A 21,937-nucleotide genomic window follows, 5' to 3' on the forward strand; every position below is an offset into this window, starting at 1 on the left:
AGAATAACCACAAAACAAAGGACTTATTACTGATTATGATTTTGTTGTCATGGAGGACTGATTGGGCTAACTGCTTTGAGTTGAAAAATAAATGTTGCTCTCGTGGAATGGCATGCTTTGAGCATTACCGAAAAGTACTGTTCGCATCTAAAAGAAAATGTCTGTTATATGCTACATTTGTTATTGGCCTATTGTTTACGTTTTTGTTGGTAACACTTTAAAATGTTGATCATATTCAGGTGTTTAAGTCTATGGTGCATAAGGTTAAGCATATGGATACATATTTTTGAATCAGCAAGAATTAGATTGAGCAATAAAAACACCACTCGTGGCCTTAAATCAAACTCCTATTTGACAGTATGGAGTACAATACCATCGAGTTTAGAAGGGAGGAACTGCCTCAAACCTTTATTACATAGGCTGGATCCGCACTATATAGCTGTTGCGAGAGCGCATTTTTCTCTAGCTGTCCACTGGTTGCAAAAACAATGATTGATAGGCAGCTTAAACGTCTTCAATTCAACCATTATTGGGTTAAAATCTCTGGCATAGCACACAATCCCGCAGCCCACGCAAGGCGTAAAAACATGGTTGGAGGTCGGCCCCCAGATAGCATGTCAACACGTCATTAGCCATGAAATGCTGTTGTCCGGAGCAAATTCTCACAATTTCAAACTCCCCCTAAAAATCCCACAGGGATGCTGCCCCCTGTTGACTCCAATGCTTGCCACAGTTGTGTCATGTTGGCTGGATGTCCTTTGGGTAGTGGGTCATTCTTGATACACACGGGAAACTGTTGGGCATGAAAAACCCAGCAGTGTTGCAGTTCTTGACACACTCAAACCAGTGCACCTGGCACCAACTACCATACCCTGTTCAAGGGCACTTCAATATTTTGTCTTGCCCATTCACCCTCTGAATGGCACACATACACAGTCCATGTCAATTGTCTCAAGACTTAAAAATCCTTCTTTAAACTGTCTCCTCCCCTTCATCTACACTGATTTAAGTGAATTTACCAGTCACCATCAATAAGGGATCATGTCATGGAAATGTTGTTTCTAATGGCTTGTACACTCAGTGAAGATTTGTGAACACCCACCCACAACCTAAACCAGATCAAACCAAATCAGAGAGTAGAGGTGAAAGATGGCATTTTCACCACAGGTAGTCGACAACGTAGTCAATATAGTTACCTAGGAAGGCCAGGACACAGATACTGATGGCAAACGCAGAACTGAGGCTCAGAGTGTTGTTGTCGTTGTTGTGGTAGAGCGTCAGAGAGACCTCACAGTGGCGCCCACGGTAGCCCTCGGAGCAGCGACACGAGTACTTAGCAGGCGAGTGGGCCACACAGGTGCCGTGGCGACAGGGCCTGCTGACGCACAGCGTGTAGACACACACTTTGCTCGAGTCATTCTCCTTCATCATGTGACCAGGGGGGCACCTGTGTGGGGATGCAAATAAGGAAGAGGTTGTGGAGAGTGTGATTCATTCACCTGATCTGGATGGAAATAACTTGTAGTTATAAGGGATAGGAATAGCCGTCCTGGCACTGTGAAAATCTCAGCCAGGTCACCCATGATACAAGTCAGTATTCGACGTTCAGCTATGTCTGAGGACATCGGAAGATGATGTGGAAACTGGCTACTAAGTACCCAGAGTGGACATCCCATGGTGATGAAAGGCCTCAGAGATGTTTCACATGCTCTGATCCCAGCTAGGGATGACAGGAAACACTGGAGTCCAGGGGAGTTTAAAGACGCTGCAGCCTAGACACTCCCTGTCACTACGGTTAGCTTTATTTACTCAGGTTGGCACACCGCAAGGATTCTCAAAAGAGATGAGTCATTGCAGGGGGGGGGGGGGGGGGGATTCGCTAAGTGCGTTGTTAGGCCATGTGTCGATACTGATAGGATCTAAAGAAAAGCAGCCCTGTTCTTGAATAAGTATTCTCCATCCGAATCTTACCTTAATATTAGAATTATTCCACAAAACTGATGACGATATATTACCACCTACGGCTGCAAATAGGCTATTGAGGCAGCTTATTACTCGTACCCAATTATGTACGAAATCATAGATCGGGCACATCATTGCGCACATGTTGTCACACATCATGAAACACATTGAGGCAAAAAAAATCTGACATTTTTTATCCTTCACTTGTTTGTAACAATTTGCAAATACATTGGAAACGTTTTATTTTTAGTTAACTTCGTTCTGAGTTTATAGGCAACCACAGACAGGCAGATTATCAGTCAGACATCTTGATTCTCTGTTTAGCCAAGATTTTCAGTGAATAAAGTGATGTTAACGATGCGCTTTGGCTATATGGTCTTGAACGAAGGCTTTGGGAAAAACCTTGGCTAACCAAAGATACATCGTTATAAGGTTATGACAATGATCTTAATGCTGCGAAAGCTTTGGAAATTGTATTTGTCATATAATTCTGAATCAACAGGTGTAGACTAACAGTGAATTGTTTACTTAAGGGCCCAGCCCAACAATGCAGAGATTAAATACACAGAGTAATGATAACTTGGCTATATAGTATATTGACACCCTTACATGGACACCCTTTCATGGACACCCTTTTTTTAGTGGATTTGGCTATTTCAGCCGCACCCCATGCTGACAGGTGTATAAAATCGAGCACACAGCCACGCAATCTCCATTCATCAACATTGGCAGTAGAATGTCCTTACTGAAGAGCTCAGTGACTTTCAACGTGGCACCGTCTCATAGGATGCCACCTTTCCAACAAGTCAGTTCGTCAAATTTCTTCCCTGCTAGAGCTACCTCTGTCTACTGTTATTTTGAAGTGGAAACATCTAGCATCAACAACGGCTCAGCCACGAAGTGGGAGGCCACACAAGCACACAGAATGAAGTGTGTAGTGCATAGAAATAGTCTGTCTTCAGTTACAACACTCACTACGAGTTCCAAACTGCCTCTGGAAGCAACGTCAGCTATTCATTGGGAGCTTCATGAAATGGGTTTCCATAGCCGAGCAGCTGTACACAAGCCTGAGATCACCATGCGCAACGTCAAGTGTCGGCTGGAGTGGTGTAAAGCTTGCTGCATTGTACTTAGGAGCAGTGGAAACATGTTATCTGGAGTGATGACTCATGCTTCACCATCTGGCAGTCCAACGGACAAATCTGGGTTTGGCGAATGCCAGGAGAGCGCTACCTGCCCGAATGCATAGTGCCAACTGTAAAGTTTGGTGGAGGAGGAATAATGGTCTGGGGCTGTTTTTCATGGTTTGGGCTAGGCCCTTTAGTTCTGGTGAAGGGAAATCTTAACACTACAGCACACAATGACATTCTAGACAATGCTGTGCTTCCATCTTTGTGGCAACAGTTTGGGGAAGGCCCCTTTCCTGTTTCAGCATGACAATGCTCCCATGCACAAAGCAAGGTCCATACAAAAATTGTTTGTCGAGATCGGCAAAGAAGAACTTGACTGGCCTGCACAGAGTCCTGACCTCAACCCCATCAAACACCTTTGGGATGAATTAGAATGCCGACTGTGAGCCAGGCCTAATCGCCCAACATCAGTGCCTGACCTCAGTAATGCTCGTGACTGAATGAATGTCTCTGCAGCAATGTTCCAACATGTAGTGGAAAACCTTTCTAGAAGAGTGAAGGCTGTTATAGCAGCAAAAGGGCCAACATCTAGTGGAAAACCTTTCTAGAAGAGTGAAGGCTGTTATAGCAGCAAAAGGGGGACCAAGGCCATATTAATGCCCATGATTTTGGAATGAGAGGTTCATCGAAGAGGTGTCCACATACTTTTAGTCATGTAGTGTATGTACATATAGGTAGGGATAAAGTGACTAGGCAACAGGATATATAATTAACAAAAACAGAAGCGTATGTGATAAGTCAAATTAGTTTGTGCGAAATGGGTCAATGCAGATAGTTAATAGCTACCCGGACCAACTATTTAGCAGTATTATGCCTTGGGGTAGAAGCTGTTCAGGGTCATGTCAGTTCCAGACTCTGTGCATCGGTACCTCTTGCCATGCTGTAGCAGAGAGAACAGTCAGAGTTGGGCGGCTTTGACAATTTCTAGGGACTTCCTCTGACACCGCCTGGTATAGAAGTCCTGGATGGCAGGGAGCTCGACCCCAGTGATGTACTGGGCTGTACGCACTATCCTCCGCAGCGTCTTATGGTCGGATGCCAAGCAGTTGCCATACCAAGCGGTGGTGCAGCCAGTCAAGATGCTCTCAATGGTGCAGCCTCATGGGGAGTAATGTGCATTGTCGTGCCCTCCTCATGACTGTGTTGGTGTGTTTGGACAATGATAATTCCTTACTGATGTGGACACAGAGGAACTTGAAGCTTGACCTGCTTCACTACAGCCCCGTCGATGTGTATGGGGCTGTGCCCAGCCCTCCATTTCCTGTAATCCATGATCAGCTCCTTTGTCTTGCCGACGTTGTGGGAGAGGTTGTTGTCCTGGCCCCACACTTCCAGTTCTCTGACCTCTTCCTTGTAGGCTGTCTCATAGTCATCGGTAATCAGGCCTACCACCGTTTGGTTGTCAGCAAACTTAATAATGGTGTTGGAGTGGTACGTGGCCACGCATTCATGGGTGAAAAGGGAGTACAGGATGGGACTAAGCACGCACCCCTGATGGTCCCCCGTGTTGAGCATCAGCGTGGTGGATGTGCTGTTGCCTATCCTCACCACCTGGCATGGCCCGTCAGGAAGTTCTGAAACAATCCAGAGAGAGGGTCCTCTGTTTCATCCCAGGGTCCTTAGTTTAGTGTTGAGCTTGGAGGGGACTATGGTTTTGAACGGTGAGCTCTAGTAAATGAACAGCATTCTCATGTAGGTCTTCCTTTTGTCCACATGGGGAAGGGCACTGTGGCATGTAATAGAGATTGCGTCACCTGTGGATCTCTTGGGGCAGTATGCGAATTGGAGTGTGTCCAGGGTATCTTGGATGATGCTATTGATATGAGCCATGACCACTGATCAGCATTTCAAAGCATTTCATGGCTACAAACGTGAGTGCTATGGGACCATAGTCATTTAGAGAGGTTACCTTGGGTGCAGGTACTATAGGGGTCTGCTTGAAACATGTAGGTATTACAGACTGGGTCAGGGAGCGGTTGAAAATGTCAGTGAAGACACTTGCGAGCTGGTCAGCGCCTGCTCTGAGTAGGCATCCCAGTAATCCGTCTGGCCCTGCGGCATTGTGAATGTTATGTTAACCTGTGTTCATGTCTTATTCACATCGGCTACAGAGAGCTTGATCAAACAGTTGTCCAGAACAACTGGTGCTCTCATGCATGGTTCAGTGTTGCTCGCCTCGAAGCAAGCATAGGAGCTATTTAGCTCTTCTGGTAGGCCAGCGTCACTGTACAAGTCACGGTTGGGTTTCCTGTTATAATCCATGATAGTTTGCAAGCCCTGCCACATCTGACGAGCATCAGAGCCGGTGTAGTAGGATTCGATCTTGGTCCTTATTAATGAAGCCGGTGACTGATGTGGTAAACTCTTCAATGCCATTGGATGAATCTTATGAATCCCGGAACATATTCCAGTCTGGTCATCGGACCACTTTCATGTTGAGCTCGTCACTGGTATATCCTGTTTTAAGTTTTTACTTGTAAGCAGGAATCAGGAGGATAGAGCTATGGTCAGATTTGCCAAATGGACGGTGAGGGAGAGTTTTATATGCGTCTCTGTGTGTGGAGTAAAGGTGATCTAGAGTTTTTTTGCCTCTAGTGGCACAGGTGATATGCTGGTAGAAATTAGGTCAAGCGGATTTCCGTCTTGTCAGTTGTCCTGCAAATCGGCCTCTATAGCACCGTCTCTTTCTTATTTGAGTGTCAGGGATTTCAGCCGGTTCAGGATAATCAATATGTCTTCCTCCTCCAACTCATTGAAGTAGAAGTCCTTGTCCAAATCGAGGTTATTGACAGCTGATGTCCAGAAGCTTTTTTCAGTCATAGGAAACGATGGTGGAAACATTATGTTTCAAAACAGATAAGATCAGAGCAAAAAAAGACACAAAATAGCAGAATTGGTCAGGGGCCCAAAAAAACAGCCGCTATTCCCTTCAGCTCCATAACAACGCCATTATAGCTTATAGCCTGGGGCCCAGAGTTATTCCTTACAAGATTTCCTGCTATCATTCATGTACCTGCACTCGTGTTTCCTCCAGAGGTCCACACATATGAAGGGGGGATAGCACTGGTGTTTCCTGCAGGCGTCTGAGGGGCAACCTGGGGAGACCCCCTGGGATGTGACCACCTGGAGGCCCTTGGACCCCACGGAGGGCTGCTTTGCCATGGGCATGGGCCTCCCGTTCAGCCTCAGGTCTCGCAGACACCCTGATAGAAAAACACAGAGAGGGAATGAGAGATGAGACACAGCAACATAGTGACATTCAGAGACATACACACTAGGCCTGAGGCAAAACCTTTAAAGTAAGTTTCATGAAGCCATGGAAACACACACACACACACACACACACACACACACACACACACACACACAGAGATAGCCCAGGGCTTAGCTGTCAGTGCAGCCCTTTGTTTCAGAGGATATTTACTTTGTTTGGTTGTCTCGCCATCCTCTGGGAAGGATGTGTAACACATCATTTATACAGACACCTCCCTGCTCCTGAATCATTTATACAGACACCTCCCTGCTCCTGAATCATTTATACAGACACCTCCCTGCTCCTAAATCATTTATACAGACACCTCCCTGCTCCTGAATCATTTATACAGACACCTCCTTGCTCCTGAATCATTTATACAGACACCTCCCTGCTCCTGAATCATTTATACAGACACCTCCCTGCTCCTGAATCATTTATACAGACACCTCCCTGCTCCTGAGTCATTTATACAAACACCTCCCTGCTCCTGAATCATTTATACTGACACCTCCCTTCTCCTGAATCATTTATACAGACACCTCCCTGCTCCTGAATCATTTATACAGACACCTCCCTGCTCCTGAGTCATTTATACAGACTCATCCCTGCTCCTGAATCAGGTCCTTCACACTTCATCTGCCTCCCAAATCCATAGCCGACCTCCTCAGAGTCTAAATCTAAAACCATTTGAGATAGGAAGGCGGTGGTAGCTAAGGAATCATTCACCTCAGTGATTTAGACGTGTGAAACACAATGGTGCATCAGTCTTGTGTTGCCAATCACATACAGGTAATACATGATTTTATACCACTTTCGTCCAATCATTTATCTTCCCTCGTGATCCTCTGGCAGTAACAACTAGTGGGAAGTTAGGCGGATAATATTAGTGGTCAGTACCAGGGGGCAGTACCAGATGGCAGTACCAGCACCATACCTAGGAAGCTGTGGTTGTTTCCTGAAGGGAAAGAGTTTCCCAGCATCACCACTGTTTGATCGATGACTATCTCCTGACTCTGCCCAGGAGCGGCTGTGACCTCTTGCCTCCCGCCGCCACCATCCAATCGAAGGGTGAACTCTTTGCCATGTCGATCCAGCTCCACCTCATGCCATTCTCCGTTGTCAAGGCGTTGGAAGGGCAGGGTGAGGTTGTAGAGTCTGTCACCCAGGTTGTAAAAGACAGCCAGTAGCCCCTGAAACACCTGAAATATACAGTGCATATCAATCAATTGAAATGAATCAAAACCGCTGTAAAAATCACAGATCGCACCACTAAAATGTCAAACATTCAATTAAGACCATTGTATTTAATATTTAAACTTTACAAAACTGACACGGACATTACTTAAAACCTCTTTGGGCTGAGGTCCCGCTAATGGGATCGATATGACAATAGCCAGTGAAAGTGCAGGGCGCCAAATTCAAAACAACAGAAATCCCATAATTAAAAATCCTCAAACATACAAGTATTTTACACCATTTTATAGATACACTTCTTGTTAATCCCACCACAGTGTCCGATTTCAAAAAGGCTTTACGACAAAGGAGACCAAACGATTATATTAGGTCAGAGCCAAGTCACAGAAAAACACAGCCATTTTTCCTGCCAAAGAGAAGAGTCACAAAAAGCAGAAATAGAGATACATGAATCACTTACCTTTGATGATCTTCATCAGATGACACTCAAAGGACTTCATGTTACACAATACATGTATGTTTTGTTCAATAAAGTTCATATTTATATCAAAAAATCTCAGTATACATTAGCGAGTTACGTTCAGTAGTTCCAAAACATCCAGGGATTTTGCAGAGAGCCTCATCAATTCACAGAAACACTCATAATAAACATTGATAAAAGATACAACTATTATGCACGGAATTATAGATACACTTCTCCTTAATGCAACTCTGTGTCAGATTTCAAAAAAGTTTTACCGAAAAAGCACACCATGCTATAATCTGAGTACAGCCCTCAGAGGCCAAAACAACCCAAACAGATATCCGCCATGTTGTGTAGTCAACAGAAGTCAGAAATAGCATTATAAATATTCACTTACCTTTGATGATCTACAACAGAATGCACTCAGAGGAATCCCAGTTCCACAATAAATGTTTATTTTGTTCGATAATGTCCATCATTTATGTCCAAATACCTCCTTTTTTTTTGCGCGTTTAGCCCAGTAATCCAAATCCATGACGCGCAATCACCAGGTGCAGCCGAAAAGTAAAAAAGTTCCATTACAGTCCGTAGAAACATGTCAAACGATGTATAGAATCAATCTTTAGGATGATTTTAACATAAATCTTCAATAATGTTCCAACCGGAGAATTCCTTTGTCTTCAGAAATGCAATGGCATGGCCAGCTTGTGGCTCTCTGGCAGACCTCTGACTCATTCGCCCCCACCTCACAGTAGAAGCATCAAACAAGGTTCTATAGACTGTTGACATCTAGTGGAAGCCTTAGGAAGTGCAATTTGACCCCATAGACACTGTGTATTCGATAGGGAATGAGTTGAAAAACTACAAACCTCAGATTTCCCACTTTCTGGCTAGATTCTTTCTCAGGTTTTTGCCTGCCATATGAGTTCTGTAATACTCACAGACATCATTCAAACACTTTTACAAACTTCAGAGTGTTTTCTATCCAAATCTACTAATACTATGCATATACTGGGCCTGAGTAGCAGACAGTTTACTCTGGGCACCTACTCAATACTGCCCCCAGCAATAACAATCTAGAAGGAGAATTTCACAGACAACAATTATCCACAGCAGCTAAGGTTGAACAAACATTCTGGGCTGGAGATGGGGCTGGGAGGGGCTGCTGCCTGCTATAACTGCAGCTTGTACTTGTGTGTCCATCCCTTAATTGGAAACCGTGGGGCTGAGATAATTAAATACTGTGTTTTAATGTATGCAGCATGACAGCCCAGACTGTTTGAACTATTGCTCCCTCAGCATGGTCATAAGAGCTTAATGCCAACATTCTATTCCCCCTGCCACACTATGAACCGATTAACCCTCCATCTATCAAGGCCCTTCCACCCCCCCCCCCCCTTGACAGCAGATATATAGGCTCCCAACAATGCATCTAATTGCTTGCAGTCCACACAGCCTTGGCAACCATATGACAATGAGCCCAATTAATCCCAACGTTATACAGAATCCGACCATAAAACCTCCAGCAATACATTTTCAGCATTGCTTAGAAGTACAAACACTTCACTACAAAGTAAAAACTGTCATTGTTTTCACAAGTAAACCTTTTTCTATTTTAATTTTAAAACACTTCATATAAGCATTGATTTCCACCTTTTCACTAACATTCAACAGAATAATTGGTTGGAAAACACTTTCACGGGTCTCATAATGTGAACATGAAGATAACATGTTTTTGTCATTGAATATGGCTCCTTGACTCACCTAGTACTGCTCATTGGACCCTATGATCACTAGGCTACACAGCTGATGCCCCCTGGACTGTTTCAATAATAAGGTACCTCATTTTGTTTATCTGTTGGCCCCAGCTTCGAACTCAGGTCCTGTGTGTACCTAACTGACCCGCTCTGCCCATTCATCGCCATTTACCCGTTGTTGTCTTAGCTCTCCTGATCAACACCTGTGATTGCTTTATGCCTCTCTCTAATGTCAATATGCTTTGCCTACTGCAGTCTTGGCTAGTTCTTATTGTTTTATTTCACTGTAGAGCCCTCAGTCCCGCTCAAAATACCTTAGGTAGCTCTTTTGTCCCACCCCACACACATGCGGAGACCTAACCTGGCTTAACTGGTGCCTCCAGAGACTAAACCTCTCTCATCGTCACTCAACACCTAGGTTTACCTCCACTGTACTCACATCCTACCATATCCTTGTCTGTACATTATGCCCTGAATCTATTCTACCACGCCCAGAAATCTGCTCCTTTTACTCTCTGTTCCCAACGCACTAGACGACCAATTCTTATAGCCTTTAGCCATACCCTTATCCTACTCCTCATTTGTTTCTCTGGTGATGTAGAGGTTAACCCAGGCCCTGTAGCCCCCAGTACCACACCTATTCCCCAGGCACTATCATTTGTTGACTTCTATAACCGTAATAGGCTCGGTGTCATGCATGTTAATATCAGAAGCCTCCTCCCTAAGTTTGTTTCATTCACTGCTTCAGCACACTCTGCCAACCCTGATGTTTTAGCCGTGTCTGAACCCTGGCTTAGGAAGGCCACCAAAAATTCTGAAATTTCCAACTAGAACATTTTATGCCAAGATAGAACTGCCAAAGGGGGCGGAGTTGCAATCTACTGCAGGAATATTCTGCAGAGTTATGTCATGCTATCCAGGTCTGTGCCCAAACAGTTTGAGCTTCTACTTTTAATAATTCACCTTTCCAGAAATAAGTCTCTCACTGTTGCCGCTTTTTATAGACCCCCTCAGCCCCCAGCTGTGCCCTGGACACCATATGTGACTTGATTGCCCCCCATTTATCTTCAGAGTTCGCACTGTTTGTGACCTAAACTGGGATATGCTTATCACCCCGGCCATCCTACAATCTAAGCTAGATGCTTAGGTACAAGGTACAACCAGATACAACCCTAAATCCGAAAACAAGGGCACCTTCATAGATATCATCCTGACCAACCTGCCCTCTAAATACACCTCTGCTGTCTTCAACCAGGAACTCAGTGATCACTGTCTCATTGCCTGCATCCGTAATGGGTCCGTGGTCAAATGACCACCCATCACCACTGTTATACACTCCCTAAAACACTTCAACGAGCAGGCCTTTCTAATCGACCTGGCCCGGGTATCCTGGAAGGATATTGACCTCATCCTGTCAGTAGAGGATGCCTGGTTATTCTTTAAAAGTGCTTTCCTCACCATCTTAATTAAATAAGCATGCCCAATTCAAAAAATGTAGAACTAAGAACAGATATAGCCCTTAAGTTTGGAGTGAACTGACTGCCCTTGACCAACACAAAAACATCCTGTGGCGTACTGCATTCGCATCGAATAGCCCCCACAACGTTTCAGGGAAGTTATGAACCAAAATGCACGGTCAGTTAGGAAAGCAAAGCCCAGCTTTTTCAAACAGAAATTTGCATCCTGTAGCACAAATTCCAAAAAGTTATGGGACACTGTAAAGTCCATGGAGAATACTGTAAGAGCACCTCCTCCCAGCTGCCCACTGCACTGAGGCTAAGAAACACTTTTACCACAGATAAATCTACGATAATCTCAAATTTCAATAAGCATTTTTCTATGGCTGGCCTTGCTTTCCACCTGGCTACCCCTACCCCGGCCAACAGCACTGCAACCCCGCCCCACAGCAACTTGCCCAAGACCCCCCCGCAATTGTTGCAATTGTTCAACCTCTCTTTCGTATCGTCTGAGATCCCTAAAGATTGGAAAGCTGCCGTGGTCATCCCATCTTCGACGGGGGAGACACTCTAGACCCAAACTGTTACAGACCTATATCTTGGTTTCTCAAATGACTGCCTCGCCTGGTTCACTAACTACTTCTCAGAGTTCAGTGTGTCAAATTGGAGGACCTGTTGTCCGGACCACTGTCAGTCTCTATGGGGGTGCCACAGGGTTCAATTCTCGGGCCGACTCTTTTCTCTGAATACATCAATGTCACTCTTGCTGCTGGTGATTCTCTGATCCACCTCTATGCAGACGACACCATTCTGTATACTTCTGGCCTTTCTTTGGACACTGTATTAACAAAACTTCAGACAAGCTTCAATGGCATACAACACTCCTATTGTGGCCTCCAACTGCTCTTAAATGCTAGTAAATGCATGCTCTTTAACCAATCGCGCGCACCCGCCCGCCCGCCTGACCAGCATCACAACTCTGGATGGTTCTGACTTAGAATATGTGGACAACTACAAATACCTAGGTGTCTTGTTAGACTGTAAACTCTCCTTCCAGACTCGCATTAATCATCTCCAATCCAAAATTAAATCTAGAATCGGCTTCCTATTTTGCAACAAAGCCTCCTTCACTCATGCTGCCAAACATACCCTCGTAAAACTGACTAACCTATCAAACCTTGACTTCGGCGTTGTCATTTACAAAATAGCCTCCAACACGCTACTCAGCAAATTGGATGTAGTCCATCACAGTGCCATCCGTTTTGTCACCAAAGCCCCATATACTACGCACCACTGCGTAGTATATGCTCTCGTTGGCTGGCCCTCGCTTCATATTCGTTGCCAAACCCACTGGCTCCAGGTCATCTATAAGTCTTCGCTAGGTAAAGCCTCGCCTTATCTCAGCTCACTGGTCACCATAGCAACACCCACCCGTAGCACACGCTCCAGCAGGTGTATTTCACTGGTCACCCCCAAAGCCAATTCCCTTTGGCCACCTCTCCTCCTAGTTCTCTGCTGCCAATGACTGGAACGAATTGCAAATATCACTGAAGCTAGAGTCATATCTCCCTCACTAACTTTAAGCATCTGCTGTCAGAGCAGCTTACCGATCACTGCGCCTGAACACAGCCCATCTGTAAATAGCCCACTGTCATGACGTTGTCCTCTTTGGGTACAGCAAGCCCCATCCCCCTCTCCCTGCCTCCTACAACTAGGCTACTGTGGTGAGAGAGGTTGTAAATTCCTGGAAGAGATTGTCTCCTCATGGCCACAGTATAGAGACAGAGTGAAGTTTCATAGAGAACAAAGGAATTTCTTCCACCTCACAGAACTTGAGGTCCGAACAACATTTACATTCCGGAGAAGTTATAAAAGATCAGTGAAGAATCCAGCTATGAACTGGTCCGTTTGTTACAACTTGGTAAAACTCACGGGAGATGGTGCGGCCACATTACCATAACGCTGTTTATATAGTAGCCTCAGATGTGAGGTTTACATCTAATTGTTGTATAAGATGAATGAGTGAGGATGATACTGTTTGTAAAATTGTGTAATGTGATTTTGAACTGTTTAATGAAGGAAACTCCAATTCCCTTTTGAGTTGAACTAAATCAGAGGACCGCCCATGAGCCCAGTTAGGGTCAGGCATCCTGGGACAGGCCCTTTTCTGCAACTCCTGAATAAAACCCCAACTTTGAGAAATTCTCAACAGACCATGTTTTTCTCCATTACGAGAGAACAAAGGTTGCAGACCATTTCTGAATCTTTTAACCATACCACGTGGTTAAACTCTTAGACTATCGATACCGACAGAATAAGAACAAGTCTTTGATATTAATTACTGTCTGCAGCTTGGAATTTGGTATCATTGAACGCGAAGAACGACAACTGCCGAAACGTCCATTCTACAACAACATGAATGAATGTCACTCTGAACTACCCACGACAGAGAGAGAGAGAGAGAGAGAGGAAGGAAACTCTCCAACAGAAACTAACTTTTCAGCAGAGATCCCGACGACACACCTAGTGTAAATATATATATTGATTGCAGTTGTTCCTGAATGAGTGAGCGTTCATGTGCAAAGGATTAGCATTTCAATTGTTATAATTATCAACTGTGCGTTGTCTTCTCAGTCGAGCCCCACTTCCCTTTTGTACAACAAGCCGCCATGCCAATTTAGCCCACTAGGGCACATTCCACTATCATTTCTTGTAGCCATTTTGACATTGTTTGTTTGTTTATGCATTTCTGTGAATTACTTCGTTAGTAAATAAATGATTTAAGACAATTGATGTATGGATGACTCATAGTGAAGACTAGGTTTGTGCAGATAACCAACAATTTACGACGTTTGGAATGAGACTAACGTGAGGTAAAGTAAATAATTCATTAATTCGAAGACTAATTGATCAGATATAAAATATCTGAAAAGTTATATTAGGAAATTATAACTTTGTAATCTGAATATTTTCCTTGGTGCCCCAACTTCCTAGTTAATTACAGTTGCATGATTAATCAGTTTAATCGCGTAATACTAATAACAGAATCTTTGATAAAAAGTAAGTCTTCATTTAATGATAGTAAAGACACGACACCACCCAACTACTTCATCCCCATATTGTTATTTATTTTTGCTCTTTTGCACCCCAGTATTTATACTTGCACATCATCATCTGCACATCTATCACTCCAGTGTTAATGCTAAATTGTCATTATTTCGCCACTACGGCCTATTTATTGCCTGACCTCCCTAATCTTACGACACTTGCACACACTCTATATAGATTTGTCTATTGTGTTATTGACTGTACATTTATCCCATGTGTAACTCTGTGTTTTTGTCGCACTGCTTTTCTTTATCTTGGCCAGGTCGCAGTTGCAAATGAGAACTTGTTCTGAACTGGCCTACCTGGTGAAATAAAGGTGAAATACAAAACAAGAGGTGAAAAAGGTTTCCGAGGCCTAACTCTCACACTTTTATGCAGCAGCCCCCAGTAACCTTGTGAATGTCTTGTTATTCATTCAGCATGCGCTCCCTCCTCCCTCTCCATCCCTTCCTACCCATCGGAGCAAACAAGAGATGCTGAGGTTCTGAGAGACTTGTTGTCTGGATCCACACTCAAGTGTCTCTTGGGGGGGTCTGAGACAGCTTCAGACAGAGTAGCTTGCTTTCGGACAAAAAACGAGCGTTTTATACAGCTCGCTGACTCAATTCTGAAAGATTGTTCACAGAGGTACCTTATATAACCTACTTACATTTGCTGCTGAGATCATACAGAGCCCCAATCCTTTCCTCAGTTTCATGGTGCTAGTATGTATGGGGCTGGTGGGGAGAAAAGGCTAGAGGGGGGTTGCTACTTCACTGACTCAGACACTCAGAAGGGGGCTATAGCAGTGAGACTGCATGCTGGTGCTCTCTCTGACACTTGCTCTGTCAACCTGGTTTGTCACGAGGAAGCTACAGTAGGATGAAAGTGGAAACAGCTGACCTGTGTGGGTAGGTGTTCTTGAGTGACAGATGCTAGCCGAGCAGTCTTCTACCTGGTGCTGTGGACACACTGTCACTCAAAGAGGCCAAAGGCTCCTTTAACCCTAACATCATATTTCCACAGAAATGGTATTCACACACAGAAATGGTGTTCTATTTTCCTGGTTAAGCCAGACAGAGAAGAGCCTTGTGAAGTAGAAAACACTATAGGTAAGCTAGGTTGATTGTATATGCCACTTCATATTTTCCAGTTCAAATTGGGTACACAAGTCTAGCAATACGCTGAAAAAGTCCCCTATAAGAGCTTGAAGAAGAAAAGACAGAATTGGATCTTTCCACTTAAGAAAGCTCTTACATCCAACTAATAACAGCTACCCACTTCCCTAGACCCTAATACGGAAGGATGTGCTTAAAACTAGACAGACAATAAAATAATCCTGAATGCTGTGCTGCGATGTTCCATAGGCGCCTCTCAAAACAACCCAAAGGCAATACAAGTACCCCCCCGAACACACATACAGAACTCAGTCACTCAGAGGCCCACTCAGTACCCAATTCCTGTCTTCCAAGCCCGCCATTACTCACTCCATCATTGTCGAAAATGTCGAGCCATCATGACAGTCATTCAGGCAACGTAATAACAACGTTGAGGAGCAGGCTACAGCAGGAGCCAATTAAAGTGCCTCTCTGCAGGCAGAGTGTCGATGACTCACCTCCAGACGCAAGTATTCATTCTGCTCCTGGGAGAGGAGGCTGAGGAGGACACCGCTGGGGACGTGGGTTCGCACCTGGAGTTGCACGCTGGTGTGACGGGCCGGGAGAGACCAGCCCACCTGGTACTGGACATGGCTCCTCCTCCCATCGAAGGAGAACTCTGGGACTTCTGTCAGTCGAAGAGAGAAAAACATAGAGCTGCCATGAGGGGCTTCAACTAGAGTATATTATTCATGATGTATTATTTATACTGTACCGTCTACTGTGTGGACTCAGTAGCCAATTAAAGACAATTCACATATGTGACAGAAGCCAAACACAGTTATATTGTGTGAGCCATGCATTTAAAGCCTTAAGACAAATTTCCATTCCACAAGAGCAATAAAAAAAGTTGAATCTTGAATCTTATTATAGGTTAAACCTATAATTCAAAGCCAGTGCATTTTGATCGTGTTGGGGGAAAAAATGACCTCCCATATTAGGATTCTACTATGTAATACAGTCCACTCTCCACCCTTTGATACCCACAGACAACACTTGTCCTAACCCGACTGTATATTCTCTAAGGACGTACTGTCTTCACAGTGGATTCCTGTGTAACCGGGCCCACACTGGCAGCGGAAGGAGTCCCACTGCCCGTTACAGCGCCCCCTGGTGCCACAGGCTGGTACACCCATGTTTACACAGTTCCCATCAGTCAGAGAGCAGCCTGGGGCACTGCTGGAGGACTCTGAGGGATAACCAAGGTCATAGAGCTGGAGCAGAGAGGGAAGAGAGGCAGGGGGTGAAGGAATGAGGGAGCGAGAGAAGGAGGGTGAGTGGGAGAGAGAGAGAGGGAGAAAGAGAGATGTGGGGGGAGAGAGAAGAGAGAGGAAGAAATAGAAAGAAAGTTAAAAAATGAGGGCAAGAGAGAAATGAATAAGGGAGGGAGAGAAAGAGAGAGAGATGGCATGAGGTTTTCAGTATAACCTCAATAATGCACAATACAACCCTTTCTGAAGCATAAAGTAAAGATGAGAGAAGGTCATAGGCATAAAGGAGAAAAATAACGAAGGCGAATACATCCCGCTAGTACATATAACCTGTCTGACATTAAGGTACTAAGAGAACCTGACTTTTTTTAATTGTATGTTGTTTTTTAAAACTGAGTTGTTGGTTAGGGGCTTGTAAGTAAGCATTTCACTGAATGGTCTACACCTGTTGTATTCGGCGCATGTGATTAATACAATTTGATTTGAAGGGGAATATGATGAGTGAAAGACATCAGCATTTCGAAGATACTCCCAGCTTAGCCTTGAGCTCAAATTTACATTCCTCTTGAGCTCATGTCTTAATGAAACCTAGTGAGTCAACTAGACAGGTCAAGGAGTGAGAAAATGTAAGAAATAAAATGCAATGTCCAGAGCCGAGATTGAGTTAGAGGTAAACTTGTTGTTGTTGGGGTGTTAGGGGTGAGCGCTAGACTTTTGTGTCTTACCATACTATCCACAACCAGGTTCCGCAGACATCCAGTGAAGTGCTTGTGCTGCAGCTGGGGATACTCATAGGACATGTTTTCGTTGACACCACCCAGCTGCAACACCTGACTCCCATTAAGGTACCTGTGGAACAGAGGAGACACGTCATTGTCAATGCCTGTCCATTCAAACCATTCATCTGTCTGTCCATTTGTTTGTTTCGTCCAACCATCCTTCCAGAATCACACCACTCACTCATGTCAACTCATCTGTATAGTACCTTATCTTAATTGTAACCAACACTGGATGACACAGTGGCAGCTACAAGAATTGGAGTATGCATGGTAGATGAATAGATGTTCGTAGATCCTTTAATGCCTTTCAGAGGAACTATTTTGGCCATCGGCAATGCCTTGACTGGCTGGCAGGTGTGATTGGTGTGATGTCAGAGGGGTGGGATTCTGAGCAGGACAGTACCTGTCCCTATTGGGCGTGACTCCTCTGACTTCACAAGAAGAGCGGTCCTCGGTCATGGCCCAACTGTCCACGCCCTCTGTCTCTATGACAATGGCACTGGAGCAGCGATCCAGGGTGAAACGCACTTCCTGAAAACCAAAGAGAAGAAGAGGAAGGTAACGATCTGCACACACACAAACATACACACGCAGGTAAGAACATGGAAGAACGTGTGTTTTCAGGATGCGAATACAGCCATTTAATGTTTCGCTTACTTTACTGTTGCTCCTAACATCTAGACGGTGCCAGCGTCTGTCAGACACAATTACATTTCCCGGCAACTGCAGGACCAGGGTTCCAGACCCATGGTTGATTTTCAGGCTAGGTGTTCCACCAATCAGCTCTGAGGAGAAGAAAGGTCAACAGGCATGAATTCACCAATTTGTAAGTCGCTCTGGATAAGAGCGTCTGCTAAATGACTTAAATGTATGTAAATGTAACAGTACCAGCATCACCATGACATTCCACCTACAGACTTAAAGGGTCAAAGTTCAACTGTGGTGTAGGATGCACTTCTGATGCTCTTGGAGGGATGTTGTTCAGTGTCAAATAGTCAATGCATACATATATACTTTACATGAAACTGTATATTTACTGTACATATGTAACGAACAGTTCATCCCAAAGGAACGGACCATTATCTACTTTTCATTAACAAGTGAAGTGAACCCATTAACAAGGTTACACTGTTTGAGTGTTTTGTCTCTGTCTGGGCTGTACGACTAAGCAACCTAATTAATCTGAATAACGCAGGATATATCCCACACATTCCATTTGTTATTCAAATCATGCACCTCGGTTGGACTGGAAGGTAGATGCAGTACACTTGCCTTTGTGTAAAAGAGTTGGTTTGGTAAACCACGCTAGAGGGCTGATTAACTTTGCCTGAGACCTAAAGACTTGAGTTAGCTCCCAGTTAATGCCTAGGCTTTAGCTCAGAGGGCTTACGTGATCTCTATGACCTGGGTTCAAATCCTAAGTGGGTAACACATTACCCTACCGATGGCCATGTAGTCCTCTGGGTCTCTGGGAAGCAGGGTGGCCAGGGGCCCACTGTAGAGCAGCAACCCATCCTCAGCCCCTGTGATGAACTCCAGGGAGAGATGGCTATCAAAGCACGGCCTTATGGGAGGAAACCAGGCATAGCCGTTGCCAAGGAAACTTCGCCTTGTCTGCTGGCACTCAGGACCCTCGTACTGCGGTGGGCACTGGCATCTGTGGTGGCATTGAAAGTAAGCACCCCAAAGAACATTAACAGTGATTTTTCCATATTGAAACATTATGACAGGGCTGGCTATATTGTCATATCTGTGTGTAAAGTGCTGTGCAATGTATCTTTATAAATGACAGGCGGGGCTTTCATCTACATACAATAGCTACTTGTGCATTAGGCATGAAACACATCAAGTACATATTAAATACTGCATTGAAAGCATTACATAGAAACACAAGTCCCTCAATCATTCTATTCATTTTATTATCCTTATAACATTGTTTAGCCTGTGAGCCGAAACATAGGTTTAGGGGCTGTAGGACTCCTCTAACTTACAACTGCTCAGCAGCACATCAGATCCCTTTGTTCGAGCATGATTAAGAACACGATTCCTACTTTTCTAGGCCCCCTACAGTATCACTGATTCTAAATCTCTCCTTGTTTCAGTCCCATTACTCTGCTGTGCAGATTCCATGGCATGGTGTAGTGTACGGACTCTCTCAGAAAAAAAGGGTACGGTTAGGGTACAGTATTTTTCCCTGGGGTACACAAAGATCTAAATATACATAATGTACCTTCAGAGGTACACATTAGATCTCACATGATACTGTTCGGTACCTTTTAGGGGACATCTAGTATGATGGTACATTTTTGTACCCAGTCATTGGAGGGGTGGCTAGTGTGGGCGTGGCTTTCAGTTATTATTTGGCACCTTGCAGGGTACCTGTCACACCCTGACCATAGTTTGCTTTGTATGTTTCTATGTTTTGGTTGGTCAGGGTGTGATCTGAGTGGGCATTCTATGTTGGATGTCTTGTTTGTCTATTTCTATGTCTGGCCTGATATGGTTCTCAATCAGAGGCAGGTGTTAGTCATTGTCTCTGATTGGGAACCATATTTAGGTAGCCTGGGTTTCATTGTGTGTTTGTGGGTGATTGTTCCTGTCTCTGTGTTTTCACCAGATAGGACTGTTTAGGTTTTCACACATTTATTGTTTTGTTAGTTATTTCATGTCGAGTTCCTTAATTAAAGAACATAAATAAGCACCACGCTGCATTTTGGTCCGCTTCTCCTTCACCAGAGGAAAACCCTTACAGAATCACCCACCGCAACAGGACCAAGCGGTGTGACAACAGGCAACAGCAACAGCGGCGCAATGAGGATTGGACATGGGATGATGTTTTGGATGGCAAGGGTTGCTACACACGGGAGGAAAAACTGTCTGGAAGAGATCGCCTCCCATGGGAACAGGTGGAGGCACTTAGGAGAGCAGAGGCAGCCGGAGAGAGGAGCCGGCGTTATGAGGGAACACGGTTGGCAAGGAAGCCCGGGAGTCAGCCCCAAAGATTTCTTGGGAGGGGGCTCACAGGGAGTATGGCGACACTAGGTAGGAGACCTACGCCAACTTCCTGTGGTTACTGGGGAGCTGGAGAGACCGGGAAGGCACCGTGTTATGCTGAGGGGTGCATAGCCCGGTGCGGTATATTCCAGCTCTGCGTATCGGCCGGGCTAGATTGAGCGTCAAGCCAAATGCCATGAAGCCGGCTCTACGCATCTGGTCCCCAGTGCGTCTCCTTGGGCCGGCTTACATGGCACCAGCCTTGCGCACGGTGTCCCCGGTTCGCCTGCATAGCCCGGTGCGGGCTATTCCACCTCGCCGCACTGGCAGAGCAACCGGGAGTATTCAACCAGGTAAGGTTGGGCAGGCTCGGTGCTCAAGAGCTCCAGTGCGCCTGCACGGTCCGGTCGACCCTGTACCACCTCCACGCACCAGCCCTCCGGTGGCAGCTTCCCGCACCAGGCTTCCTGTGCGTGTCCTCGGCCCAGTACCACCAGTGCCAGCACAACGCATCAGGCCTACAGTGCGCCTCGCCTCTCCAGCGCTGCCAGAGCCTTCCTCCTCTCCTGCACTGCCGGAGTATCCCGCCTGTTTAGCGCTGTCAGAGCCTTCCTCCTCTACAGTGCTGCTGGAGTCTCCTGCCTGTTCAGAGCAGCCAGAGCTGCCAGTCTGCATGGAGCAGCCAGAGCTGCCAGTCTGCATGGAGCAGCCAGAGCTGCCAGTCTGCATGGAGCAGCCAGAGCTGCCAGTCTGCATGGAGCAGCCAGAGCTGCCAGTCTGCATGGAGCAGCCAGAGCTGCCAGTCTGCATGGAGCAGCCAGAGCTGCCAGTCTGCATGGAGCTGCCAGTCTGCAAGGAGCTGCCAGAGCTGCCAGTCTGCATGGAGCAGCCAGAGGCGAACCGGGGACACCGTGCGCAAGGCTGGTGCCATGTAAGCCGGCCCAAGGAGACGCACTGGGGACCAGATGCGTAGAGCCGGCTACATGGCATTTGGCTCGACGCTCAATCTAGCCCGGCCGATACGCGGAGCTGGAATATACCGCACCGGGCTATGCACCCCTCAGCATAACACGGTGCCTTCCCGGTCTCTCCATGGAGCAGCCAGAGCCGTCAGTCTGCCAGGATCGGCCAGTCAGCCAGACTCTTCCAGATCGGCCAGTCAGCCAGACTCTTCCAGATCCGCCAGTCAGCCAGACTCTTCCAGATCCGCCAGTCAGCCAGACTCTTCCAGATCCGCCAGTCTGCCAGACTCTTCCAGAGACTCTCAGCCAGACTCTTCCAGATCCGCCAGTCAGCCAGACTCTTCCAGATCCGCCAGTCAGCCAGACTCTTCCAGATCCGCCAGTCAGCCAGGACTCTTCCAGATCCGCCAGTCAGCCAGGATCAGCCAGGATCCGCCAGTTCCAGACTCTTCCAGATCCACTAGTCAG

General features: G+C 45.7%; 1 protein-coding gene across 1 annotated transcript in view; it reads right to left on the bottom strand.

Moving 5' to 3' along the window:
* LOC135524222 (neural-cadherin-like) overlaps positions 1-21,937 on the bottom strand; it is a 131,864-nt gene that overhangs the window by 12,600 nt on the left and 97,327 nt on the right. The window contains exons 23-31 of the mRNA XM_064951568.1: positions 18,956-19,170; positions 18,171-18,298; positions 17,917-18,044; positions 17,460-17,583; positions 16,557-16,737; positions 15,982-16,151; positions 7,343-7,607; positions 6,166-6,355; positions 1,197-1,447 (exon numbers count right to left, since the gene is read on the bottom strand). Of these exons, the coding sequence (XP_064807640.1) occupies positions 1,197-1,447; positions 6,166-6,355; positions 7,343-7,607; positions 15,982-16,151; positions 16,557-16,737; positions 17,460-17,583; positions 17,917-18,044; positions 18,171-18,298; positions 18,956-19,170 (1,652 nt within the window). The remainder of the gene's footprint in view (positions 1-1,196; positions 1,448-6,165; positions 6,356-7,342; positions 7,608-15,981; positions 16,152-16,556; positions 16,738-17,459; positions 17,584-17,916; positions 18,045-18,170; positions 18,299-18,955; positions 19,171-21,937) is intronic.

The sequence above is a fragment of the Oncorhynchus masou genome, chromosome 31 (genome assembly GCF_036934945.1).
Source record: "Oncorhynchus masou masou isolate Uvic2021 chromosome 31, UVic_Omas_1.1, whole genome shotgun sequence".
Taxonomy (NCBI): Eukaryota; Metazoa; Chordata; class Actinopteri; order Salmoniformes; family Salmonidae; genus Oncorhynchus; species Oncorhynchus masou.